At 42.5% G+C, this 26,654-nt stretch overlaps 1 protein-coding gene across 17 annotated transcripts in view; it reads left to right on the forward strand.

Moving 5' to 3' along the window:
- sox5 (SRY-box transcription factor 5) overlaps positions 1 to 26,654 on the forward strand; it is a 396,739-nt gene that overhangs the window by 238,080 nt on the left and 132,005 nt on the right. For 16 of the 17 annotated variants that reach the window (XM_063072335.1, XM_063072336.1, XM_063072334.1 and 13 more), the window contains one exon: positions 7,204 to 7,272. In XM_063072335.1, coding sequence (XP_062928405.1) covers positions 7,204 to 7,272 — 69 coding nt within the window. Of the gene's footprint in view, positions 1 to 7,203; positions 7,273 to 7,334; positions 7,345 to 26,654 lie in introns of those variants that run through there. The other variant, XM_063072341.1, reaches the window with a different exon arrangement.

Here is a 26,654-nt window from a genome sequence, read left to right on the forward strand (position 1 = left end):
TGTTGGAATTATGTAAATCATAGCTTACAAAACATAAAATTATCCATAAAATCAAAACAAACATGGCAGAAATAAGTATCAATATAATAACCACGTGTGTCTATTTAGACCTCTAATAACAGAAAAGGCTGCCATTCAGCAATATGCTTCACCATTACATTGACCACTATTTCCCCCCAAGGAAACCTAAATATTTGCCCCATTTTTGTATATAGATGTCCAATCTATTAAACTGTTAGTAAGACATGCGTTCAAAAGCTTCCACTTTGGCTATTTCTGTGACCCCCTCCTGAAATGATGGTTCCCCCCCAAGTTCCTCCAACCTCTCAGTATAATTTGTCTTCCTACCATTATACTTGTCTGGATCCAATTTTGAGAAGGTTTATCCCCGAGTAACCCAAGTGTGTCTCCCAAGACACAAATCTCCAGGGACAAAATTCTGTTGGGTCTTAAAAGAGCATGGGAAAAAGACCTGAGTGTGACTTTTGAGACAAAAGAGTGGGACAAAATTTGCAAAAAATGTCAAAACAATGTCAAGAGACCTGAGTGTGCGCCTTATTCAGTTTAAGATCCTACACCATTTCTACTGGACTCCAGCAAAGTTACATAGATTATGGTTGAAAAATGCTCCTGAATGCTGGCGCTGTCAGGTGGTTAAAGGGGACTCAGTACATGCTCTCTGGTCCTGTCCCAGAATTCAAGAATTTTGGATTATGATACATAAGTATATTGGTGAAGTTTCAGGTATTCAGCTCCCCTAACAACTTAATCTATTTGTGTCATCACTTTCGGGGATTTATGGATTTGGACCTCAAGATCCATCCGTAAATCCATGCTGTTAATGTTCCTGCCATTAACTGATCAGCACTGAACAGGGGTCCCCAACATGGGGTCCACAGACCTCTTGCTTAATGGTATTGGTCCATGGCATAAAATAGATTGGGAACCCCAGGCACGGAAGAATATATCTAGACCATTATTTCCCCCACAGAAGATATTTCTCCTAAATCACTGCATCAAAATACCTCTGCGTGATCTCTCCATTATTAATTCCTTAAGGCAAGCAATATCGGCTTGTTGGGTCTCTCTGTACATTGTTTTTCTGCCTTCCATCAGTTCTCTCTTCCTGCTTTCTTCCCCTACCCTTCTTTTCTAATTACAATGGGATTGAGTCACATTACATAGTCTTCACCTATCTGAAAATCCATACTCAAACATTTCCAGATCTCATCCATGAGAGGACAATTGGAGAGTGATCAGGAGCTGTGCAGTAGTCCACACCTATCTTATAATTTGGTGCTCCATTCCAGCTGTTGAATTCAGCCATTTCAGTCATGCTTCAGAAGGGAAGAGGGGAGCCATTTTCATAACTCTGGAAACTCTCAGCAGTCGGGGCAGCTACCATTTTCAGTTTTATTTCGGATTTCTACCATCTGCAGATTTTTTAATGCCATCAGTCAGTTATTCAATCCAGCAGCAGCTAACTAGAGCCTTCTGATTGCCATTTGCAAACTGTTTTCTTAATTTAAAAAGTCATCAAGTGTCCCAACAAGGGGTAAAAAAAAAGGCTGTACATTTGGTTTGGTAACATGATTGACAATGTGCAATCTACCTGCATCTCCATGACAATTAAGAGCGTGGAACATAGCCCTTTTTGAGAAGAAGCCACACTGCCTGCACTGACAAAGGAAATAAAAAGTGGCACTGAACAAGTTGGAGGTAACAACTCATATCTCAGTGTTAACAGTCATGGCATAAAAAGTATCAGGAATGTGAAAACCAATTGGCCTATCTTAACACCTCGTGGATTGTTGATTAAATCTGACACTTGCTACCTTCAGGGTGATTCAGTCGGATGCCTGATGTGGAATATATTCAGGTAGCTTTCACTTTATTTCAATTTATGCTGAAGTTGTAACATGAGTCAGAATGCAATGTATCTCAAGGCAAAATGATGCCTGCAGCAGGTTGCTTGGCAATGGTTCTCACTGGCTGGAGTGCACATCGAGTTTGCTGTGAAACCAAATTTAATAAAACACGCTTTCCTTAAGCATCTCAGTCACTCTAAACCTGCCTTTAATTAAATCAAAGACTTAGACAATGCCATATTTAATATCAAGGCATCAGGGGATATGGGGTTTATGCGAAAAAGAGCTAATAAGGTTAAAAAAAAATAAGGCAACACACACAAAATGCTGGAGGAACTGAGCAGGTCAGGTAGCTGCTATGGAGAGGGAAAAACAGTTGATGTTTTGTACTGAGACCCTTCCATCAGAATTGGAAAGGAAGGGGGAAGAAGCCAGAATACGAAGGTGGGGGAGGAGATAAGTGAACCCAGGTTCCTGCAAGAAAATGCTATTTGACATGCAGAGTAATCAGAGTGATAGATCACTAGAGTGACAACTTCGTGATCACAAAAATACAAGTGGAAGAGGCCACCCATCCTTCTTGTTTCACAATGTTTAGCTCATCCCAAACTAGTGCCTTACCCTGGCCATAATTCCCATCCTCTCTGACCTCCCTAGCTTCCTAGTTCAAGAATACCTTACAAGTACGTGGTTCCCTGAAAGTGGTGTCAAAGGTAGACAGGGTGGTGGAAATGGCTTTTGGCAAACTGGCCATCTTTAGTCGGACATTGAAAATAGAAGCTGCATTGTACTCAGACATTGCTAAGGCCATATTTGGAATATTGTGTTCATTTTTGGTCACCCTGCTATAAGGCACCAGATGAGATGTACCAAGATATTGCTGGGCCTTGAGGGACTGAGTTATGGAGAGAGGTTGAGCAGGCTAGGGCTTTATTCGTTAGAGTGCAGGAGAATGAGGAGTGATCTTATTGAGGCATATAAAATCATGAGATGCATAGATAGAGAGAATGTCTTCAGTATTTTTCTCAGGTTGAGGAATCAAGAACTAGAAGACTTGGATTTAGGATGAGAGTGGAGAAATTTGATAGGAAATGGAGGGCCAACTTTTTCAACCAGAGCATGATCCATATTATATGAATGAGCTGTCAGACAGAGGAAGTAATTGAGGCAGGTACATTAACAAAATTTAAAAAGCTCTTGGGGAGGGACATGGTTAAGAAAAGTTTAAAAGGATATGAGCCAGTCACAGACAAATTTGGGAATTTTTCTGATTATGAGCCAGATGGTCCAAAAACCTCTTTCAATTCTGAATTTAAGGTCCCCAACTTTGTATTCAAATCCTCATCTTAGTGTTCAGACCCTCAGTGGATTGAGTCCTTCTCACCTTTTCACACTCCTCCAATCCTTCAAACTTTTCATTCCCCCAATTCTGGTTTCTCATGCTCCGTCAACTCCTATGCTACATCATTGGCAACCGTGATTTCAGCCACCATCAGTCTCTTTACCCTGAAACTCCCTTCAACCTATCATCAGCACTGCCTCATTGACAGAGTTTGGTCAACATCCTAAAGACCCACTTGGTCTGATGGGTTGTGAGATAACTTTTCATATAAAAACAAGTTCCTGCTTAAGGCACAATTATTTTCTGCTGACTTGCGCTTGTAAACTGTGAACTAGAATTTGGCAAACAATTAGATAAAACCAAAAGCAGGTATTTCTATTCTGTTCTTCACAGCCCGAGGATATTGCAATAGATTGTCAAGCTAATTAAATACACTTGACTAAAGTCGCTATCTCCACCCCTCCCCACCTGGTTCTGTCTGTCCATTAAACCCTTCTTACCTGTATTCCACTTGCAGATTCTACCCATTCTTCCCCTTCACCTCTTTATACTGGCTATCTCCACTTTACACTCCGCCCTGATAAAGATTCTGTACCCAAAACATTGACTATCCCTTTCCCTCCGCAGATGCTGCCCAATCCGTGGACTTACTCCTGCGCTTGTGTGGTGCTAAGGTCCCTGCATCTGCAGTCTCTTGTATCTCATATGTACACTTGACCTTTTGGAGATGTGGTCGGCTGGTTGGTGCCTAGCAAGATCTCGCCAAAAGCTGAGTTAACAACACAAGCGATGCTTGAGATCTTGAACAACACACAAAAAAGCCGGTGGGACTCAGCAGGTCAGGCAGCATCTATGGAGGGGAATAAACAGCTGAGGGTTTGGGCTGAAACCAGCATTTTGTGTAGGTTAACTAGGTCAGCTGCTGTTGAATTGTGGTTTAGGGATAAACGCTAGTTAGGATAGCAGAAAAACTCTAGACACCTTTCTCTGAAGGTGCCTGCTCTGTTACCAGTCAAGGAGCAGAGCTGACCTTGGTTTGGTAACTTACCCCAAAGACAATCCTACTGACAGTGTGGTACTCCTGTAGTGCCATACTGGGAATGTTTTCCTGGACTGTGGACATGAGGTCTGGAGTAGAACATAGAACAATACAGCACAGGAACAGCCCTTCAACCCAGAATGTTGTGCTGAAAATAAATTAGTAATCAAATGGCTAATTAAAGTAATCCCATTGCCACAGATGGCTGTGGAGGCCAAGTCATTGAGTGTATTTCAAGTGAAGGTTACCAGGTTCTTGATTAGTCAGGGTGTCACGTGTTGCAGGGAGAAGGAAAAAGAATTGGTAGAAGGGGATAATAAATCGGCCATGATGGAATGGCGGAGCAGACTTGATGGGCCAAATGGCCTAATTCTCCCCCCATGTCTTGTTATTTTATGGTCTTCTGCCTGCACAATGTCTGTATCCTTCCATTTCCCTCTTATTCATGTACCCATGTAAATGTTTCATAAAAATCCCTAATGCAGAAGCAGAGACACGAGGGATTTTTGTGAAACCTTTAGATAGGCACAGAATGTGAGGGAAATGCAAGGATATAGACATTGTGCAGGCTGAAGGGATTGGTTAGTTGATCATTCGATTACTTATTTAATTAGTTTCGGTACAACACTGTTGGCCATAGGGCCTGTTCTTGTGCTGTACAGTTCTGTGTTTTATATTCCATACCAGAACCTAAACTCTGACCTTTTGGCTTAGAGTTGACAAATCTACCATGATTGAATAAAAAAGAACAAATTTAAACTGCATTTACCTTAATCCTGCTGAAGGATAAACAATTTGCCTTTAAAGTGATAAAACATGCTGCAGGTGACTTGTTTAAAAATGGTCAAAGTCCGAAGTGTGAATACTCTATTGTCATGATAGACAATAAATTCTTTGCCCTAATAATAAGGAGCTAGTTCCCTATTGCAGATCGCCGTTCATTGTACATATGCAAATGTCAAAGGTTTGTTATTAGCAGGAGCACAATATATGAGCTCGCTCATTTGCCTGTTTTCTATTTTAATTGCGCTGTAATTAAAAGCCAGTCTTACCTTGAAATAATCTGTTGCAATCTGCAAAAAAAGCAGAATTGCAGAGAGTGTAACAACTGTGCTGGTAAACAATAAAATCACTTCATTTAATTAGTATAGTGTCACTTCACTTTGTATCCTTTGGTTGGGTTGCCAGCTTTTGTTTTTGATGAACTAGCAATCAACTTCTGAATTGCAATCTGTCGGCAAGTCAGAATTGTGTGCTGCAACTAATCTTCCAATGTGGCGTGCTTAGCTCATTGTTAATCTAATTAAGTTGTATTTCCAGTTTAATTTGTGTGATGCCTTTGAACATGTGTCTCCCCTAGACACACTAAACAGAACATTTCTTGCATAACTTCAGCTGAAGAGGTGTTTTAGAAGTGATTTTTGCAGGTACATTAAAACAAAAATACTGTGTGCATATGTTTTAATTAAAAGTGTTTTTATTTGAGGAAGGAGATTTTCCCTTTTGGGTAGAGGCACAAGAGCAGATCAGGTCAGATCTTTGCTGACTTAAATTGTATCCAGGCTGGCGTCCGTTGTGAGGTCATCAGTTGTCCTAGAAAAGAGAAAATGGTCCCTCAACTTAGGCCCAAAAACAAGACTACCCAGAATAGGTTAACAAATAGCCTGCAGATGAAGGGAGAGAAACTTGAGTAGTTCATCTCTGCGTAACTTTCTATACATTTCTAAACTCTTGCAACAAGTGGGCCTGGTGCTTTCCACATGTAGCTATGAGGGTCCTGACTTGCACCACTTGCCTTTTGTATATAATATCTGCAATGTGTGCTCACTGTGACTATGGCACAGTGCATCTCAAGCACCAGGCAACAATCTAGGATATTTGCGGCTGTGGGCTGTCCAGACCAGAACTGTGCAGAAACAGACCGCTTAGCCCGTTGAAACATCCTGGCCTTGTTAAAATGAAAGCAGAAGGAAAAGGGAATGATGAGATTACTTTAGTAAGTGCCAGTGCAGACTCAATGAGCTAGATGGGCTCTGTTAGTATTGTAACAATTCTATGATACTCCGGAAACTGGTAGCAGACCAAGCAGGATTGGATCGGATCAGGGTGGTGGTGGGGGGGGGGGGGTGACCAACTAAGTTAATGTTTCAATGGCAAACAGTTTTTAATCAAAGAGAGAGTCAGAGAAACAAGTGTTGGAGGGAGACTATGGCAGGATAGTTGGGAGTGGATGAAAGGTTAAAACAAAAAGCAGGGTCATGGAGATGTTGCCTGGAATGGAGAGCTGTGGTTATGAGGAGAGGCTGGATAAGCTGAGTTTATTCTCATTAGAGTGTAGGAGGCTGAGGAGTGATCTTATAGAATTTTATTAAATTATGTAGGGCATTGATAGTCAGTGATAGATAGATAGATAGTCAGAGTCTTTTTCCCAGGGCAGGGAGTATAAAAGGAGAGGGGAGGGGGCATGAATAAGAGAGGATCAATTTAAAGGATATTTGAGGGCTGTGTTTTTCACAAAGAGGGCAGTGAATATCTGCAAAGAGATGCCAGAGGAGATGGTGGAGGCAGACCCACTTATGCATAAAAGCATCTGGACATGAACTTGCAAGCAAAAGAGATTAGTTTTGATAAGTATCATGGCCGGCAACTTATACAAAATACTGGAGGACAGATGGCATCTATGGGGGGAGATGAACAGTTTGGAACATTTTTTGTGTGTTGCTCCTGGTTTCCAGTATCTGCAGAATCTCTTGTGTCTCCGGTGTAGAGGAGGTGGGCTAGAAATGCCCCTTTCTGTTCAGTACAGTTCTTTGATGGGAAAGGTATGTAGGTAGATGACAATCGGAGATGGGAATGGGATAAGCACAGGAAATAAAATGAGAATATTCCTGAGTAATGATGCATTAGCTTTTAATTGATGCTAAATCGGCCTCATTTCATTCCCTCCCTTACAGATCGCAAGGCAACAGCAGCAGTTGTTACAGCAGCAACACAAGATCAACCTCCTTCAGCAGCAGATCCAGGTCAGATTCCAGCCTCAGGCTTACATTGTTATCAATGCTTTGTCTCACCAGGTCCTTCAGCAGCAGATCCAGGTCAGAGTCCAGCCTCAGGCTTACATTGTTATCAATGCTTCGTCTCACCTCAGCTTGGAGAGAGATGTTTTCTGGAAGAAGACTCAGTGATTGTGTGTGTGATAGGGTTGTGGGGCAGAGTTGGGTGCTGGGTTTGGGGAAGACCAACTTGTACAACTTTTATGAAGATAGGCTGAGCAAGCGAGGGCTTTTTCTTTGGAGTGAAGGGAGACGAGAAGTGACTTGATAGAGCTGTACAAGATGATTAGAGACATAGACCGAGTGGATAGCCAGAGATTTTTCCCAGGGGCAGAAGTGGCTAATATGAGGGGGCATCATTTTAAGCTGATTGGAAGAAGGTATAAAGGGGGACATCAGAGCTAAGTTTTTTTTTACACAGAGAATGGTAGGTGCATGGAATGCCCATGCCAGGGGTGGCGATAGAGGCAGATGCAGGAGGGGTATTTAAGAAACTCCTAGAACATGATAGAAAAATGGAGGGCTATGTAAGAGGGAAGGGTTAAATTGACCTAAGAGTAGATTAAAAGTTGGTTCAACATTGTGGGCTGAAGGGACTGTATTATGCTGTACTGCGCATTGTTCTATGTTTTGATGTCAGCTCATTTGAACCAGAATATACTTGTGCCTTTGGAAACCCTGGCGATCTTCTCTTGACATTTATTACATCTGCCTGGACATGCAACGTATCAGTGCTAGGCATAGTACTGCTTTAGCAAATTTCTGCACTTGTCATCCTGATTATCCTGACCCTCGTTTTCTCTTCAGCTCTAATCAGGGTTTGATCTGGACCTTACACTCCAAGGCTGGCCACTCAAGGGTAGAGCAATTATGTTGGACAGGGTGAAACCACAAATAGAGAAATGTATACCTGCTTTGGATTTGCTTAACTTAAACAAAGTTCCTTTGCCTTAAAGAGAGAGTGTAGTAAAGATTCTCTAGACTAGTTCCTGGGAGAGAGATTAATTGGACAAAGCTAGTATTTTCTAGAGTTTAGTTTCCAATTCAGTTTCAGATTTATTTATCTCGTACGTTGAAACACACAGTGATATTTCTTGTTTGTTTTAACAACCGACATACCCAAGGATGTACCGGTATCACCATATCTTCTGGTGCCAATTGTAAAGATTGTAAAAGATTATATAAATTGTAAAAGGTAGAATGAGATGACCTCATTCAAGACTGCAGTGGTTTCTCCACACCCTCTCCTACTTCCTACCTTTCCTGTTCATGCTAATTTCCATATGCGCGTACTTAGCCCTACTCAAATTTTACCATTATCCATCAGCAAGTCCAGGCAGCCAGGTCTGAAGGGATATCTGACTGCAGGAATCATCACCATAACTATTTGCTCCAATAAAGTGCTTAGTTTCCTCCACTCTTTAAGCAGGGGAGCCAGCAATATCCCACTGCCTGTAGCCCTCTACCTGATATGGAGGACTGGGCCTGGGGAACTGTCCCTTCCCACGGCAGGAGGATTTGGGGGATGCTCCTTCCTTCTACGTTTAAACCATGATTGGGTTTCCTTTTTTCCCTTTTGCACTCAGAAATGCTCACTCTTTTGTAGCTTCAACCCCCTGCCTACAAGAACTGGGAAAAGACCCCTTCGGCTGTGACTCCAATGCTGTGCAGAGGAAGCGCTACATTGCTGGAAGGGCAATCTTTCAGATCACACATTTAATCTGTGGTTCTGACTGTCCCCTTGTCATGACACTATCTGATGGGACAAGCAAATGGGATTATTGTAGGTGGACACCTTAATTGGCATGGATGAGTTTGGCTAAATTATTCTTTAAAGAACTGTATTATTCTTTAAAGAACAGGAGGGCAACATCCCTGGTGTTTGCACATTTTTTAACCCTAAAACAAATTTATAAATGATCTTCAAGCAACATACATCAAAGTTGCTGGTGAACGCAGCAGGCCAGGCAGCATCTCTAGGAAGAGGTGCAGTCGACATTTCAGGTCGAGACCCTTCGTCAGGACTAACTGAAGGAAGAGTGAGTAAGGGATTTGAAAGTTGGAGGGGGAGGGGGAGATCCAAAATGATAGGAGAAGACAGGAGGGGGAGGGATGGAGCCAAGAGCTGGACAGGTGATTGGCAAAAGGGGATACGAGAGGATCATCGGACAGGAGGTCCGGGAAGAAAGACAAGGGGGGGGGTGACCCAGAGGATGGGCAAGAGGTATATTCAGAGGGACAGAGGGAGAAAAAGGAGAGTGAGAGAAAGAATGTGTGCATAAAAATAAGTAACAGCTGGGGTACGAGGGGGAGGTGGGGCCTCAGCGGAAGTTAGAGAAGTCGATGTTCATGCCATCAGGTTGGAGGCTACCCAGACGGAATATAAGGTGTTGTTCCTCCAACCTGAGTGTGACTTCATCTTTACAGTAGAGGAGGCCGTGGATAGACATGTCAGAATGGGAATGGGATGTGGAATTAAAATGTGTGGCCACTGGGAGATCCTGCTTTCTCTGGCGGACAGAGCGTAGATGTTCAGCAAAGTGGTCTCCCAGTCTGCGTCGGGTCTCGCCAATATATAAAAGGCCACATTGGGAGCACCGGACGCAGTATATCACCCCAGTCGACTCACAGGTGAAGTGATGCCTCACTTGGAAGGACTGTTTGGGGCCCTGAATGGTGGTAAGGGAGGAAGTGTAAGGGCATGTGTAGCACTTGTTCCGCTTACACGGATAAGTGCCAGGAGGGAGATCAGTGGGGAGGGATGGGGGGGACGAATGGACAAGGGAGTTGTGTAGGGAGCGATCCCTGCGGAATGCAGGGGGGGGGGAGGGAAAGCTGTGCTTAGTGGTGGGATCCTGTTGGAGGTGGCGGAAGTTACGGAGAATAATATGTTGGACCCGGAGGCTGGTGGGGTGGTAGGTGAGGACCAGGGGAACCCTATTCCTAGTGGGGTGGTGGGAGGATGGAGTGAGAGCAGATGTACGTGAAATGGGGGAGATGCGTTTAAGAGCAGAGTCGATAGTGGAGGAAGGGAAGCCCCTTTCTTTAAAAAAGGAAGACATCTCCCTCGTCCTAGAATGAAAAACCTCATCCTGAGAGCAGATGCGGCGGAGACGGAGGAATTGCGAGAAGGGGATGGCGTTTTTGCAAGAGACAGGGTGAGAAGAGGAATAGTCCAGATAGCTGTGAGAGTCAGTAGGCTTATAGTAGACATCAGTGGATAAGCTGTCTCCAGAGACAGAGACAGAAAGATCTAGAAAGGGGAGGGAGGTGTCGGAAATGGACCAGGTAAACTTGAGGGCAGGGTGAAAGTTGGAGACAAAGTTAATAAAGTCAACGAGTTCTGCATGTGTGCTCCCGATGTGGCCTTTTATATATTGGCGAGACCCGACGCAGACTGGGAGACCGCTTTGCTGAACGTCTACGCTCTGTCCGCCAGAGAAAGCAGGATCTCCCAGTGGCCACACATTTTAATTCCACATCCCATTCCCATTCTGACATGTCTATCCACGGCCTCCTCTACTGTAAAGATGAAGCCACACTCAGGTTGGAGGAACAACACCTTATATTCCGTCTGGGTAGCCTCCAACCTGATGGCATGAACATCGACTTCTCTAACTTCCGCTAGGGCCCCACCTCCCCCTCGTACCCCATCTGTTACTCATTTTTATGCACACATTCTTTCTCTCACTCTCCTTTTTCTCCCTCTGTCCCTCTGAATATACCCCTTGCCCATCCTCTGGGTCACCGCCCCCCCTTGTCTTTCTTCCCGGACCTCCTGTCCCATGATCCTCTCATATCCCCTTTTGCCTATCACCTGTCCAGCTCTCGGCTCTATCCCTCCCCCTCCTGTCTTCTCCTATCATTTTGGATCTCCCCCTCTCCATTCAACTTTCAAATCCCTTACTCACTTTTCCTTCAGTTAGTCCTGACGAAGGGTCTCGGCCTGAAACGTCGACTGCACCTCTTCCTAGAGATGCTGCCTGGCCTGCTGCGTTCACCAGCAACTTTGATGTATGTTGCTTGAATTTCCAGCATCTGCAGAATTCCTGTTGTTTGCGTTATAAATGATCTTACCCACTTCCGATTGTGGTGTCTTCTTGTTTTGCCATGATGGCTGTGTTGATTACATTAGAATTTTATCCATATTAGATATTCCATTGCTTGAAAAAAACTTTGCCACTTGTGAGGTGTTGAAGAGCATTTTGTATATGCTTCTTGTTTAGAGCTCCAATATTACCAACATCATGATCCTCACTGTCTCCTCTGCTCTGACCAGCAATTGACTCAAAGCTGAGCACATTGAGACTGGTCACTCATCCATGACCAGAGGGAAAGCAATTATATAGGGCCTAGGTGAGACCAAACCTGGAGAAATGTACAGTATCCAGCTTTGGGACTCCTTATTTCAACCAAAAGTCACCTTAAGAGGGGGTACAAGAAAGATGCACCAGACTAGTTCCTGAGAAGGTAGGTTTACTTCATGGGAAGAGATTCACGAGACACAAAGCCTGTATTTGCTAGTGTTTATAAGAATGAGGTGATCTCATTCAAACATACAAAAGCCTTAGCAGACACCAAAGGGTCAATATGACGAGAATCTTCCTTATGAGTGAATGTTCTCAGTCAAGGGCCAAAGTTTCAGAATAAGAGTCTGGCCGTTTAGAATGGAAATTAGGAGAATTTTCTTCATTGGAGGGTGGCAGATCATTAGAATTCTGTACCCTGGAGGCTCAGGTCATTGAATTCCTGGGTATTTCTGTGCATCAAAGGAATCAAGGGATGAACTGGAAAATGGAGGAGAGGTAGAGCATTACCCATGAACTTCATGAATGGTGAAGGGGCAATTGTCAAGTGGTCAGTCTAACGGTGAGCATCTGCATTTCTCAGTAAATCATGGCTCCTTCAAACAGTCAACAGTGACAGCAAGAACACCAGGGAAGATGATTATGTAAACTTATCAGTCTCAACCACTGACCTCAAAAGTCAAGCTGATTGTGGATGGCAGGGGAAGGCTGAGTCAAAATGCAAGGTACTCGTTATGCATCGGGGAAGGCCAGAAACATTTCTGGTCACAATATCCCAAGGTAGTTTCTGCAGTATACTGCAGTCATGATTTGTGGGAAAAGCAGCCAGCATGTGCACAACAAGATCCCATTAAAATGCATCAAAACAATGGTCAGATAATGGATTATTGTTGTCCTTTGAAATAACAGATAGGAAAGATTTATAGTCCAAGTTCAAGCAAGTGAAATGGCATGGACAAATTGGACAGAAAGGCCGGTTTCTGTGCTGTATTATTCTTTGGCTCTGGAATGCCAGGAGATCTCCCAATGCCAAGGTCAGGTGAGGTGCTCTGTTTGACACCACATCCGTGAAACAGCACTTCTGCGTGCATGCACTCCTTTGGCACAGAGTTGCCTGTGCAAATATGTGGAGTAGGCTGCATTTGCCATTCACAGCGTGCACTATTTAAACTGTGATCGATAAGCTAAGGCTATTTGTGACACAGCTCAGGAGACTTTGAATTCACGTCGTGTTTGGTGTGGCTGGGCAGCAGGACAGAGGACTGAAATGGAGATAGCAGCAGCCCTGCTGCCTTGAGATGTTCCTGTGGTAAATCATTATATGTCAACAGCAGCTGTTTCCATAAAATTTGAAATGTTGACTCACATTATTCACTGAAGGAGGCCAGTTCAAAAAAAAGCAAGCATGTGTTTCCCATGACTTTGCAACCTTTTTTGCAAACAACTGAGATTTCAGGCCTGCAACACAACAATTGCTTCTCACAGAAGCCATTGCAGCTGATGTCCTATCGCTTACTGCACTGGGACCCCGCCCAGGCTCTGCAGATAATTCCCTGGGAATAAGAAGCTCAAGTGAGAGCTGCAATTCTACTTCAAGGTTCAAAGATTACCAGGACCTGCCACTTTAAGAACAGCAAACCAGGGTAGTTGGGGTGGGTTAAGGGAAGGTTTAGGGTGTGACTCTGAAGACTAGGCATTCTCCAAGCCTCAGTAACCACACAGGCCTTGCAAACTTGGTCGACCTGGCATTTTTGCATGTGAAATGGGTGCTGGATCGCTATATTTCCATATTTCCTTGTACCTTAGAAGGACACCATTTCAGCCCATCTGTCTCAGACCAATCCCACTCCCCACTTTTTAAACCTCCAACCTGTTCTCCCTTGCATCAACTCTCCGCCAGAGGCTCTTCGCAACAGCCAATTGATCTGCCAGCTTGCATGTCTGTGGGATGTGGGAAGAAACACAAGCATCTGGAAGAAACCCACACAGTCACTGGGAGAAGATGCAAACTTCCCCGCCAGATACTGCCAGAGATCTGGATTGAACCAGGCCCTCTTTAGCTAAGCAGCAGCGGCTCTATCAGTTTTGCTACCTTGCTGCCCAAGTGCAATTAGAGTCTTTGTGTGCGATAGTACATTTACGCAAATTTGACCTATGACCTCAGTGTTATGGCACACTTACACACAAAGTGCAACAATATGATGTAACGAGCACCCAATGGGATCTGTTGTCAATCAATATGAGCCAATAGTGATATCAAAGAAGGAATGTTTGATGTCAAACAGTATAATTTGGGGGGGGGGTGCGTAGTGCCAGGTTCAATTCCCGTCACAGTCTGTAAGGAGTTTGTACATGCTTTCTGTGGCTGCACGAATTTCTTCTGGGTGATCCAGTTTCCTCCCACACTCCAAAGATAAATGGATTAAGGTTGGTTAAATGGTCACATGGGTGTAATTCAGCAGTGTGGACTAATCAGCCGGTAGATTCTATTACCATGCTGTATCTCTAAATACATTAATTAAAATGGCAGCCAAATGCTGTGATGTCGTACAGAGTGATGCCAAATAGCTTTCTTTAAATATACAATAACATCACCTACACAACATTCCTTGCTGCAGCAGAGATTCTTGAATAGTGTGGGAACTCACACATTAGCAATTCTGTACTGAACAGTTATACCCTGCTTTATTGACACGCCTAATCCCCTGCCTTAGAGTTCAAGGCAGCCATCATTTTGCAGCTAGCTCCTTCTGTAAGGCCGTTCTTTGCTCTTCACCCCTGTTGCCCTCACCACTATACCTGGCTGGAGATCAACTCTCACCTCTCTACTGACCCCAATGCAAGCCCTCATCCCTGCCATCTACCAGCCCAACCCATCATGTTCTTAACCATGGCCTCCTTTCTGCCATTCCAGGCTTGACCCTCTTTAGTCCCTCTCCTTCATCTGCAGGATTTGCAGGCTGCCCTCAGCACATCCGTAGGCTGTGACACATTTCACTGTATGTTTTGATGTACATATGATAAGTAAATTAATCCAAATCTGGTGCCAGGAGAGAAATATCCACCCTTGTGACTGTGTCTCAAGAGACTCTGAAGCTGGTGATGTAATTGGTCTTTATCAATATTCCCTCTACGGTGTGTTTTTGCTACTAGCACCCAAAGGCATTTAAACTGCACACAAAAGGCTGTCACCCTCTACCTTGTTGGCACGTTAAGTATATTTCACGATCGTACACAATCACATTTCCTTTTCCGGTTTCTGATGCGGATGGTATTAACAATGTGGAGTTTGCGATGATTAGTCTACAGATTTTAGAACTGGCTTATTTATACTGTTTTTATTGAAGAAAAATTCAGTGTGCACATGTTGTTGTCACTAGGTAAAAAATTGCACAGCTCAAGATTTTACACTGGTCATTATAAATTAGAGTGAACATTGGTCTTGATTAATCGCAACAAGCAAGTATTCTCCCTGAGACCATCCCGGTAGAGTCTCTCAAACTCTAAGCACACCAAATTTTTATAGCCTTAAGAACAATGGTAAGACCAGGTGATTCAATACAATTTCAACAGCCTCAATTACATTGTTTACTTCAATATTTTCAGTCTGACTAACATATCTAAAATGGTAGATGCCTCTGAATGTTCTAACACCTTTGCTGGGACAAAATAATTCACACAGATGGTCTATGCAAACACCTCTCTATTCAACAGTATGGAGCAGTATTCATCCAGTTCATAGAATATAGGACATAGAACATTACAGCCCATTACAGGCCATTTGGCCCCTCCAAGTTGTGCTGACCTGTTAACCTACTCTAAGATCAATCTAAACTTTCCCTCCAACATAGTCCTCTATTTTTCTGTCATCCATGTGCCTATCTAAGAGTATCTTAAACGTCCCTAATATATCTGCCTCTACTACTACCCCTGGCCAGGCATTCCGCATGCCCCCCACTCTCTGTGAAAAGAATTTACCACTAACATCCCCTCCCCCTCTATTATGCTCCCTGGTATTAGCCACTTCTGCCTTGGGAAAATGTCTCCGGCTATCCACTCAAGCTAAGCCTCTTGTACACCTCTGTCAAGTCGCCTCTCATCCTCCTCTGCTCCAAAGGGAAAAGCCCTAGCTTGCTCAGCTTTTCGTCATAAGACATGCTCTCAAAGCTAAGCAGCATTTGGAAAATCTCCTCTGCACCCCCTCAAAAGCTGCCACATCCTACCTATAATGAGGTGACCAGAACTGAACACAATACTCCATGTGTGGTCTAATCAGGTTCTTCTCTTCTTTCTCCAACTATATGCAAAGAATTGGATGTAGCTGAGATAAAAGAAGAGCCCAGCTGAACTCTTACCTCAGCACTTCCTGCAGGATCCCCATACCTCCGGATTCCTTTATTAACCAATGATCTGTTAACCTTTATCCTGGCTCCTGTGAAGTCCTGCTCCTTCATACCCTTTGGATTTCCTGTTCTGCATTACAGGTAGTTCTGTCTTAATACAATCGTCACATTCCTAAGAATCTGCCACCTCCAGCCCTGCGATGGCCATATTCCTCTGCTTCTGGACATTCTTCTACAGAGTGCTCAGCAACCAAGGCCATTATCTTTGGAAGTTACCCTCTCCAGCTTTGTATGTCCCTTCCCTAATTAGTCATATTGTCCCAGTATCACCTTAAGCAATTTGGTATCAAACCCTGTAAAAGATAACCTATTGCAAAGGACTTTACAGTGTTTGAATCTGTTAAAAATACTTAATGTACTCAGTGGCCACTTTATTAGATGCCGTCTGTACCTAATGGTGGCCTCTGAGTGTATGTTCATGGCCTTCTACTGCTCTAGCACATCCACTTCAAAGTTTGACATATTGTGTTCAGAGATGCTCTTCTGCACACTGTTGTTACGTATTAGAGTCACTGCTGCCTTCCTGTCTGCTTGAACCAATCCGGTCATTCTCCTCTGACCTCTCTCATTAACAAGGTATTTTCACTGACAGAACTGCTGCTCACTGGATGGTTTTTTTTTGTTTCTCGCACCATTTTCTGTAAACACTTGACTGCATGAAAATCCCAGGAGATCAGCAGTTGCTGAGATACTCAAACCACTTCGTCTGGAACCAACAATCATTTCACGGTCAAAATCACTTAGATCACATTTCTTCCCCATTCTAATGTTTAGTTGGACCAGCAATTTAACCTCTTGATGATATCTGCATGCTTTAATATATTAAGTTGCTGCTACATGATTGGCTAATTAAATATTTGCATTAATGAGCAGAAGTACAGGTGTACCTAATAAAGTGGCCATTGAGTGTATATCTGGATGTTCTTTGCCTGAATGTTCATATGCTCAACAATGTTGCATAACTTGCATATTAAAGAACGGGATAGCTTGCCATTGTAGGAACGATGTGGAAGCTTTAGGGATGATGCAGAGGAGATTAAATAGGACTCTGCCGGATTAGAGAGCATGTCTTATGAGGAAAGGTTGAGCAAGTGAGGGCTTTTCTCTTTGGAGTGAAGGAGGATGAGAGGTGACTTGATAGAGGTGTACAAGATGTTAAGAGGCATAGGTCGAGTGGATAACCAGATACTTTTTCTAAGGGCCAAAATGACTGATACCTGGGGGCATAATTATAAGGTGATTGGAGGAAAAAATAATGTGGATGGCAGATGAAAGTTTTCCTACGTTGTGTGGTTGGTGCATGGAACGCTCTGCCAGAGTTGGTCGTGGAGGCAGATACATTAGGAAGCTCTTAGGTAGGCACACGGAGGGTAGTAAAATGGAGGGGTGTGTAGGAAGGAAGCATTAGATTGATCTTAGAGTAGGTTCAAACGTCGGCATTACATCATGGACGAAAGGGTCCATATTGTGCTGTGATGTTCTATATATGGTGCTTTTTATAATTTTGGGACATCCCATGGTGTTTTTACAACCAAAGATGTACTTTTTGATACATCCTCTGCAGTAATATAGGAGAAGTGATGGCTAATTCCCACAAACATCAGTGATGTCATTGTTTCTTGATGGTCTGTTGTGGAACCACACTTTGGAATTTCTGCATTACCTATTTATCACATTGAACTTCCTGGCAAAGTAAAGGCATCCAATTTACTTCCTTCCTTCATTAATCCAAGAGGTTCAATGCCTTGCCACTCTATTTAGTTGACATTTTTGAAAGAACACCTGATACGCTATGGAAGCAAGACGTGTAGACCTCAAGCTTGGATAATCAGCTAATATATTGTCCCCAGCAGGGGTAAATCCCCAGACTCTTAATGTTTCAGAGTTCCTGAAATACATTTCCCATGGCATTTAGGTTAGCAGGTGGACTGAAAAATGCAGTTGCTCCCCATATCCCTTATTGTGGATTGATGCTTGGGATAACTAGAGATATGTAGTTTACATTTCAATTAGTTGTTCATGAGACACAGGCACATTTTTCTGAATGTATTTTCAGACCGGAGGTCTTTCAACCATTGATTTCAACTAAAGTCTCTTTATTTCAAGGTCTGCACTTCACTTGTTCTTGAAACTATTTTTAGGTGGGAAACTGGAGGATGATAGCAGTGAGATGTTATGAGATAGTTATTGCAGAAATATGATTTCACTTCTGCATTTTAGGAGCTGCATGAATTTTAAATATGAGCTGGACTGTGTTGCACATCTCAGAAGTAGTGTGCGGGTTTTGTAACAGTGCTTCTTGTTAAGTAAATTTTACACTGATTTGGAAATACTATGCAGAGCAAAAAATATTAGCATCCCTTAAACAACTATTCAAAATCTGCTTTAACTCAAGTCATTTAACAGCACTAGGAAACACTTTTAAATATTGTTCACCTCTTGAGAATGAAGTTCCAGAACTTCTGGCTTTGATTCAAAGGCTGTTTGATCTTTGTCCCTCCCTCTACACACAACCCCTCTGAGATCTCTGTGCTCCTCCTCTTTCAACCTTTTGAACAAGCAATGTTTCAATTTTTAAAGTTCCCACTCTTCTTTTCAAACTCCTGCCTTTTTCCACAATCTCTAGCTCTTTCTATCCAAGTTCCACCATCTCCTCTGAATTTAATTGCCCCTTCATTGGTGGTAAAGCCCCCAAATCCAAGGCTTTGGATTCAAGAATTAACTCTCCTACCTTTACTTATTTAGAGATACAGCATGGCAACAGGCTTTCTAACCCAAGGAATCCACACTACCCAATTACACCCATGTGACCAATTATCCTACTAACCAGTATGTCTTGGGAATGTGTGAGCACCCGGGGGAAATCCATGTGGTCATGGGATTAATGTGCAAAATCCTTACAGACAGAGGCAGGAATTGAACCCAGTTGCTAGCACTGTAAAGCGATGCACTAAACACTACACTACATGCCATCCCATTCTTTTTCATCCTGCTGGACGTTCCATAAAAGCCCACCACTACTACCAACTTTTTTGCCATCCTATCTAGTACCCCATATGTGGTTCAGTGTCAAATATGTACCTTATAATAGCCCAGTGAATATGATTTGTTGTACCTAAGGTGCTTAATTAATATAACAGCTTGCTGATTTTGTTTTACATCTTGAGTTTTCATTGATCCAGGATTTCATTGCTTGCCTTGATCCTAAACTTTAGATCTCTTTCACCAAATCTCTTCATTTTTCACCGTCTTATGCTTAAAGGATAATATGCACCAAAATGTAATTGTCTTAAATACTTCCTTGCAATGTCAAGGGAGGGCATTCAACCCATTGAATCCAGGCCAGCTTGCAGAGCATTCCCAACATCCCCACTAATTTTCCATGTAACCCATTCACCCTATTTTCCTATCAAATACCCCTGGATTTCACCATTGATCTACACAATATAGTGGACAAACATGTAAACTCCACACACATCAGCATTAGAGATTGAAACAGAACCTGGCCTGAGGAGCTCTAAAGTTCTGGTTTATTTTACTAAACTTTTTGTCTCACTCCTCCTTCAAGATGTCCTGATTGACTGCCACAGTTGTTGATAAGTTCCAAGGTATCTAACAAAACTTTCAATCTTTTTCACTTTGTTTCCTTCGAATGACATGTTACACACCATCATGTCCCATACTTAGTTAACTCTATCCTATCCATATTTGTTGTCATTACTATCAGTTCCATTCTGAAGTCTATGTTAACGTGTTGCTGTACAGTCATCGTGATACTATGGTGATTTGTGAGGTAAAGCCCCTCCTAATTTCTTAATTTTGTACTCCCCAGCTACACTCACACCAATAATTTCTGAATTATCTATATTTATGACAACCAGGTTTCCTCTTAATCTGCATCATCTTAGGGTAGATTTTCAGTGTCTGATTCTGAATGCCTCACAGAAAGTGGGGAATCTGACCCACTCTTGCCCAATGCCATATTTTGGGTGAGCAAAGTATTTTGTCTGAGTTCAACGTCAAAACATCCACATTCGTGTCCCTTACCAAGAATGTATGTTATGGATCCAGCCTGATCATATCTCTCCTTAAGATAAACTCCATTTAATTCTTAATTCCAATTGGTAATTATGGGTAGCCATTTGATAAATCACTGTTCTGTTAGGAATAACTAATAATTTTCCAACCCCTCATCTGTAATAAAAAGTTAGAAGAGTTTGAATGAAAATTCTAATTAATCCCTTTGGGAGTCACCCCAAAACTTTTAGACCCTGTTGATAACCACTTCTTAATAAATGGCCTTTGCAAGCATAACATGGCCCTTTTTGAATGGTTGAAGGGAAGTAGCTGGTTTTGAACCTGGTGTTGTGGGACTTCAGGCTTTTGAATCTCCTGCCTAATGGTAGATGCAAGAAGATGGCATGGCTCAGATGGTGGGGATCTTTGATGTTAGATATTGCCTTCTTGAGGCCTTGCGTAGATACATCCCATGGTAGGGCGGGAAGTGCCCGTGACGTTTTGGGCTTGGTCCACTATTCTCTGCAGCCTTTTACATTCCTGCACATTCGAATTGTTGTACCTGGCCATAGTGCAAACAGTCCGGATACTTTCAACAGGAAATCTGTAGAAGTTCGTTAGAGTGTTCGGTGACAATCTGAACCTCCTCAATCTCCCAAGACAGTAATGACTCTGGTTTGCCTTTCCTGTGATTGCATCTATGTGTAAGGTCCAGGATAGGTAATCTGAAATGCTAGCAACACACATCAAAGTTGCTGGTGAACGCAGCAGGCCAGAGAGCATCTCCAGGAAGAGGTACAGTCGACGTTTCAGGCCGAGACCCTTCGTCAGGATTCCTGTTGTTTGTTGTTATCTGAAATGCTAGTGCCCAGGAATTTAAATCTGCAGGCCCTCTCCACCACCAATCCAATGGTGTAGACTGGTACAGGTTTGTCCTCCTTCCCCTTCCTACTTCTGGATTATCGAACATAAAACTTCATGCACAACCCCTTCCTGTATTCTTCTCTCCCCTGTTGTTCTGCATGTACCTCTACCACTGCCTGACCACACCAAATGGGGAACTAACAAACTTCTTTATCTTACTGCTTTTCCAGTAAATAGTCCATTTTCACTATATCTGACATTTCTAACTCTTAAATGAGGTTGTCAAAGAAAATTTTTAAAAAATTGCCTTAATGTTTCCACAATTTTGTTCTCTGGTTGCTATGTACTGTTGATGTGATTAATATCTGATTCCTACTAATAAATGTCTTCATCTACAATGCAATAAGGGAGGGAAAACATCAAGTCTTCGGGGAATCAAACAACACCTCATATTTGCTCACATGACCTTCAAGGTGCAAGCAAAGCAATTCATTTTTAGGAATTTTGAGATGTTGTAGTACAGAAATTTAATAATCTTTCTGGGAAAGTAAGGAAAAAAATCACTTTCTACTTGGCTAAGTCCTAAATTTCCATATGAGAAATCCTCTTAGTTGGGCCAGCATATAAGCATCAGAAAAGTATGCATCTGTTCTAAGTCAGGTGTTTATCCTAAACGGGAAAATAAGCATTAAATAAACCTTAGGACTCCAAATGTTCTCTTCAAATATTTTGACCAGTTCAGCCCATGGTAACGAATGGTCTAATAATTTATCAGAGACCATTTGGGACAGTCATTTTGTGTGTGTGTGTGTGTTCATATGTACTTAAAATCCAACCTTCCAATGCAGTGTTCATTAACCAAGAGCTGAAAAAGTCCAGAGCAGTCGTACCAGCAATGTTCTGATTCACTGTCTGTCAACTGGAAATAACACTAGAGAATCATGCCATCTCAACTACCGGAACACTTCTGAGATCAAGGAAGAACGTCAAGAGATGTTCTCATACTTTCTATTTTATTTGGAATAGGGATGGGTGGAATATTTGAAGAAAGCGCATTTGCTTTGGTGATTATCCCCTTTCTCGCAATATCAAGTTTATTTAATTTGGGCTCTGCTTAAGACGTGTGAAATGTCAGCAGGAAACACACCTACACAGGGTCAGATACAATGAGCCATCCATTTCCAGCTGCTAATTCACCGACTCTCCCCAGACATATGAGGAACCTGCTTTCGACGAGTTAGAGCCTGGTTACATAACCCACTCACACATAACAACAGACGGAAGCAGTAGCTCTGGAACAACTTATGTTTCCCATTTAATAGCAGCTATTTCAGGATATTCACACACCAACATATGGCCACAAAGCTCTGCCCACCCACAGGTAGTCTTGACGTAAAGACATATCTGCCGCCTAATAGACTGCTAATAAAAAATGATGCAACATGTTTCTCCCTTACAATAGTGGCTGCTAATAAAATATTTGGACAAAGCTCCATTTGTCTTGTAAAATACCTCGCAAGAGAGAAGGGATTATCATCGGTGGGCTTTCCCTTGTCTTTATCGTGCTGAAAATTTCCAGGAATTATTCACGCCTATTTCAAACAGAATTATTGTCATGGAATGAGACATTTACAGGTTACTGAGAGAGAAGTCCTGTGTTTAATGGGGACTTTCATAAAGGCTTTTGAAGCTTTCAAATTTGAAATCATTCTTATTTTTTGATTAAAAGAAATCCATTAGCATATACTTGGTGTTGAGAGAGAAGCCTGTTGTACAGCAAGTTATGTTTATTCTAGACATTGCTTTTTTTTTGATACCTTGAGAATGTGAGATGATGGTGTAAAGATATTTTTTATTCATTCCCAATATTCTCGCATTTGAAAATACTGCCAAGCTTAATTAATCAAAAGACTTAGCATTTTGCTGCAGTTTCTAACACATTTCCATTGTTATTTTTTCCCCAACTCTAAAGCCCTTTTCTTCACTTGGATAAGAACAGCGAGGCTTAATTGTGATAATATTTTGTCAGGGAAGGAGATCCAGTTCAGCACATTGAGAAGTCAGAATTTCTTCGATTCTCTTTGACTTTCTATCTTTCCCCCAAATATTAATCCCACATCTAATGTCAGTAAAACCTACGAGTGTATCATTGTGGTTTGTGGGAGCCTTTTGTATAAATTCTCATGCGTTCTCATTACAACATTGTCTCCACTTCAAAAACACTTCACTTTGGTGTAAAGCAGTTTGTGTCATGAAAGAATGCAAGCCTTTTCTTTTCTAAACTTGTCCGAAGGGAAACTCTCATGTGATAGGCAACTTAGAATGCTTGGATCGGTATTAATCTGAAATCACTCTTGCACTAGGAAGGCAGCAAAGAAATGCTAATGGCAGCCCTGTTTTAGCTTATCGTAGACTCTAGGCTGTAAGGTTTCAGCACAGTACAGGTCTCCCAATGAGAGCACTTCAGTGATGTGTCAGCTCTCTATTGAGAAAAGCACAATAGAATGTATGTAAAATCAGCTATTCCTTCAGTGTATATTATTTTTTAAATTAGCAATCATGGTATCTCTAGGATAATAGTACCTATATGTTTTTAACAACAAATATTCAGTTAGATATATATTCCAGGAGGTTTTTAACAGATATTATGGTCAAACTTGTATTGAGTTTAAATAACAGAATGACAGGCTTTCGATGTGTTGGTGCGTGGCCAAGTGGTTAAGGCATTGGTCTAGTGATCTGAAGGTTGCTAGTTCAAGCCTCAGCTGAGGCAGCGTGTTGTGTCCCTGAGCAAGGCACTTAACCACACATTGCTCTGTGACGACACCGGTGCCAAGCTGTATTGGCCCTAGTGCCCTTCCCTTGGACAACATCATTAGCGTGGAGAGGGGAGACTTGCAGCATCTGCCGATCTTCCATACAACCTTGCCCAGGCCTGCACCCTGGAAACCTTCCAAGGCGCAAATCCATGGTCTTACAAGACTAACGGATGCCTATATAAGAAGGCTTTCGATGTCTTTCATAACTTTGAAATTTCAGATATTGGAATTGGTTTATTATTGCCAGATGTACCAAGATAGAGTGAAAAGCTTGTGTTGCGTACTGTTCTTACAGATCAATTCATTACAGTGCATTGAGCAAGGTAAAACATTAGTAGTGCAGACTGAACTGTAACAGCTACAGAGAAAGTGCAGTGCAGGTAAACAATAAAGTGCAAGATCATAATGAAGTAGATTGCAAGGTCAAATGTTCATCTTATCAGAGTAGGGAACTATTTAGTAGTCTTAAAAATCAATCAATTTAGAAAACAATATTAACCACAAATAACAGAGGCCCCAGAGCAGATTCCTATGGAATGGCACTAGTTAGAGTCCTTTAGTTTTACAGAAATTTATCTTCTAACAAAAACACTATATATAATCAAACCACCATGACTACTTACAATTTAAAATTAAATAATGAATATTATCTACAGCACACTTGAGCCCTTGAGGGGCCCACCGTTCATGGAAATGGTAATGGCCCTTAGGCCTAAATGATGCCCCTTCACCACTTGCCGCCTTCTTCTATGAGCAGGCTAGTTCCGAGTCCAAATTACCAGGTCACCTACATCTTGATCTTCTGGATCAGCCTACCATGAGCGATCTCATCCAATGCCTTCTGGTCACCTACTTGTAGGAAGGATGTCATTAAGCTGGAAAAAGCTGCAGAAAAAAAATTCATGAGGATGTTACCGGGACTGGAGAGCTCAAACTATAAGAAGAGACTGCATAGGCTAGGACTGTTTTCCCCGAAGTGTAGGATGCTGAGAGCGTAGCCTTGTAGATTATATAAGGTGTAGATAAGGTGAATAGCCAACGGCTCTTTCCCAAGGAAGGGCAGTCTAAAAATAGAAGGCAAGAGGGGGAAGATTTACAAGGAGACCTAAGGGACATGTTTTTTACACAGAGGGTAGTGGGTAAATGGAACTGAGTATAGCTGCTGGAGAAACTTCTACACGCATATGCAGTAGTTCTTCTTCTTCCTGGGGCCCTAGCACCCAATGGAGCATAAGCCAACAGTGTTTCCATCAATGTCTCTGTAATCCATTGTATTCACTGCACAGGGGGATGGCCTATACAGCTCCACCAGAGCCCTGTTAGCAACCTTAACCATTTCCAACTCTCACGATGGTTCAAAGGTTCATTTATTATCAAAGTATCCAACTCTGAGATTCTTCTTCTCCAGATATCCACGAAACCAAGAAACAAAAAGAATGGCAACATAATTGTTAATCCCAAACCTTTCCCCCGCACAAAACGCAACAAGAGCAAAGGCCCCCAAATACCCCTCTCCCCACACAAAAAAATGAACAAGTACACAACAAGAACATTGGCCCCCAAATCCCCTCCCGTGCACGAAGTGCAAAAAGAACACCGGCCTCCAAATACGCCCCCCCAACGCAGAGAAACTAACAAAAAAAAACACAACAAGCACATTGAACTCCAGGACCCCCCCCCCGCACAAAACGCCACAAGAACATCGACATCCTCAAATCCCCCTCCCCCACACAAAATTCCACAAGAACATCGACATCCCCAAATCCCCCTCCCCCGCACAAAACGCCACAAGAACATCGACATCCCCAAATCCCCCTCCCCCGCACAAAACGCCACAAGAACATCGACATCCCCAAATCCCCCTCCCTTGCACAAAACACCACAAGAAAGAATGGCAACAAACATATAATTCATAGTCCATAGACAGGGATGTAGGGTTGGACTTTGAGAGGTAGCAATACAGTTACAATGGATAAGCGATATTTAGGCAGCTATAGGGATAGGAAAGGTTCAGAGGGATATGGGTCAAATGCAGGGAACTGGGACTAGCCCACACTTGGTTAGCATGGGCGAGTTGGGCAGAAAGGTCTGTTTCCAGACTGGAAAACTCCTTTATCCCTGTTGTTATGTGGAAAATGCAACAACCAGTCTCCACACATCAAGACCACATAAGTCACAATGAGATAATAACTAGACAATCAAAAGGTCTTGTACTCAAACAATGTTTCTTGCTCCTGACCAGCAGTGTCTTTCCAGCTTTATTTGATTTGACAGTGAACAGATAATCTCTCTTTTAGGGATGAAAGTTAAGGGATAAATGCTGATGCATACACTGAGGAAATAATTTCATTCTCCTTCAGACAATAGCATGTCTTTACATGCAACTAATCCCTGGGACTAATACGTGATCTCTGCCAACGTGACCTTCTCTTGATGCTGCACCGAAATGTCAGCATTGATCAAGCTCTCAAGGATCTGGAGTCGATCATGAACCTACAAGATCCTGACCTGAATCCTCTCATCTTGTGTGATCTCTCCTCCATGAGATTCCTTGCTTCTGGGACACACTCTATTCAATATCTATCTCTAAGTTGGACAAAGTTGGGTCTTATTCTCTGGAGCAGCAGTGGCTAAGGGGAGACCTGATAGAGGTTTATAATATAATGAGAGCCATAGACGGAGTAGACAGCTGGTGTCTTTTTCCCAGGATCAAAATATCTAATACTTGAGAGTTTGCATTTAAGGTGAGAAAAGATATGTTCAAAGATGTTTAGGCCAGATATTTTTTTTTAACACACTGAGTCATGGGGACCTGGAATGCACTGCCAGAGGTGGTGGTGGAAGCAGGTGGAAGGTGGTGGATAGATGTGTTCAAGATAGAAAAACGTCGTCAACGTGACAGGAGAGCAGAAAAGTTTACAAGAAAGTGAACTTTATAAGAA

Source organism: Mobula hypostoma, chromosome 20, assembly GCF_963921235.1.
Source record: "Mobula hypostoma chromosome 20, sMobHyp1.1, whole genome shotgun sequence".
Classification (NCBI taxonomy): domain Eukaryota; kingdom Metazoa; phylum Chordata; class Chondrichthyes; order Myliobatiformes; family Myliobatidae; genus Mobula; species Mobula hypostoma.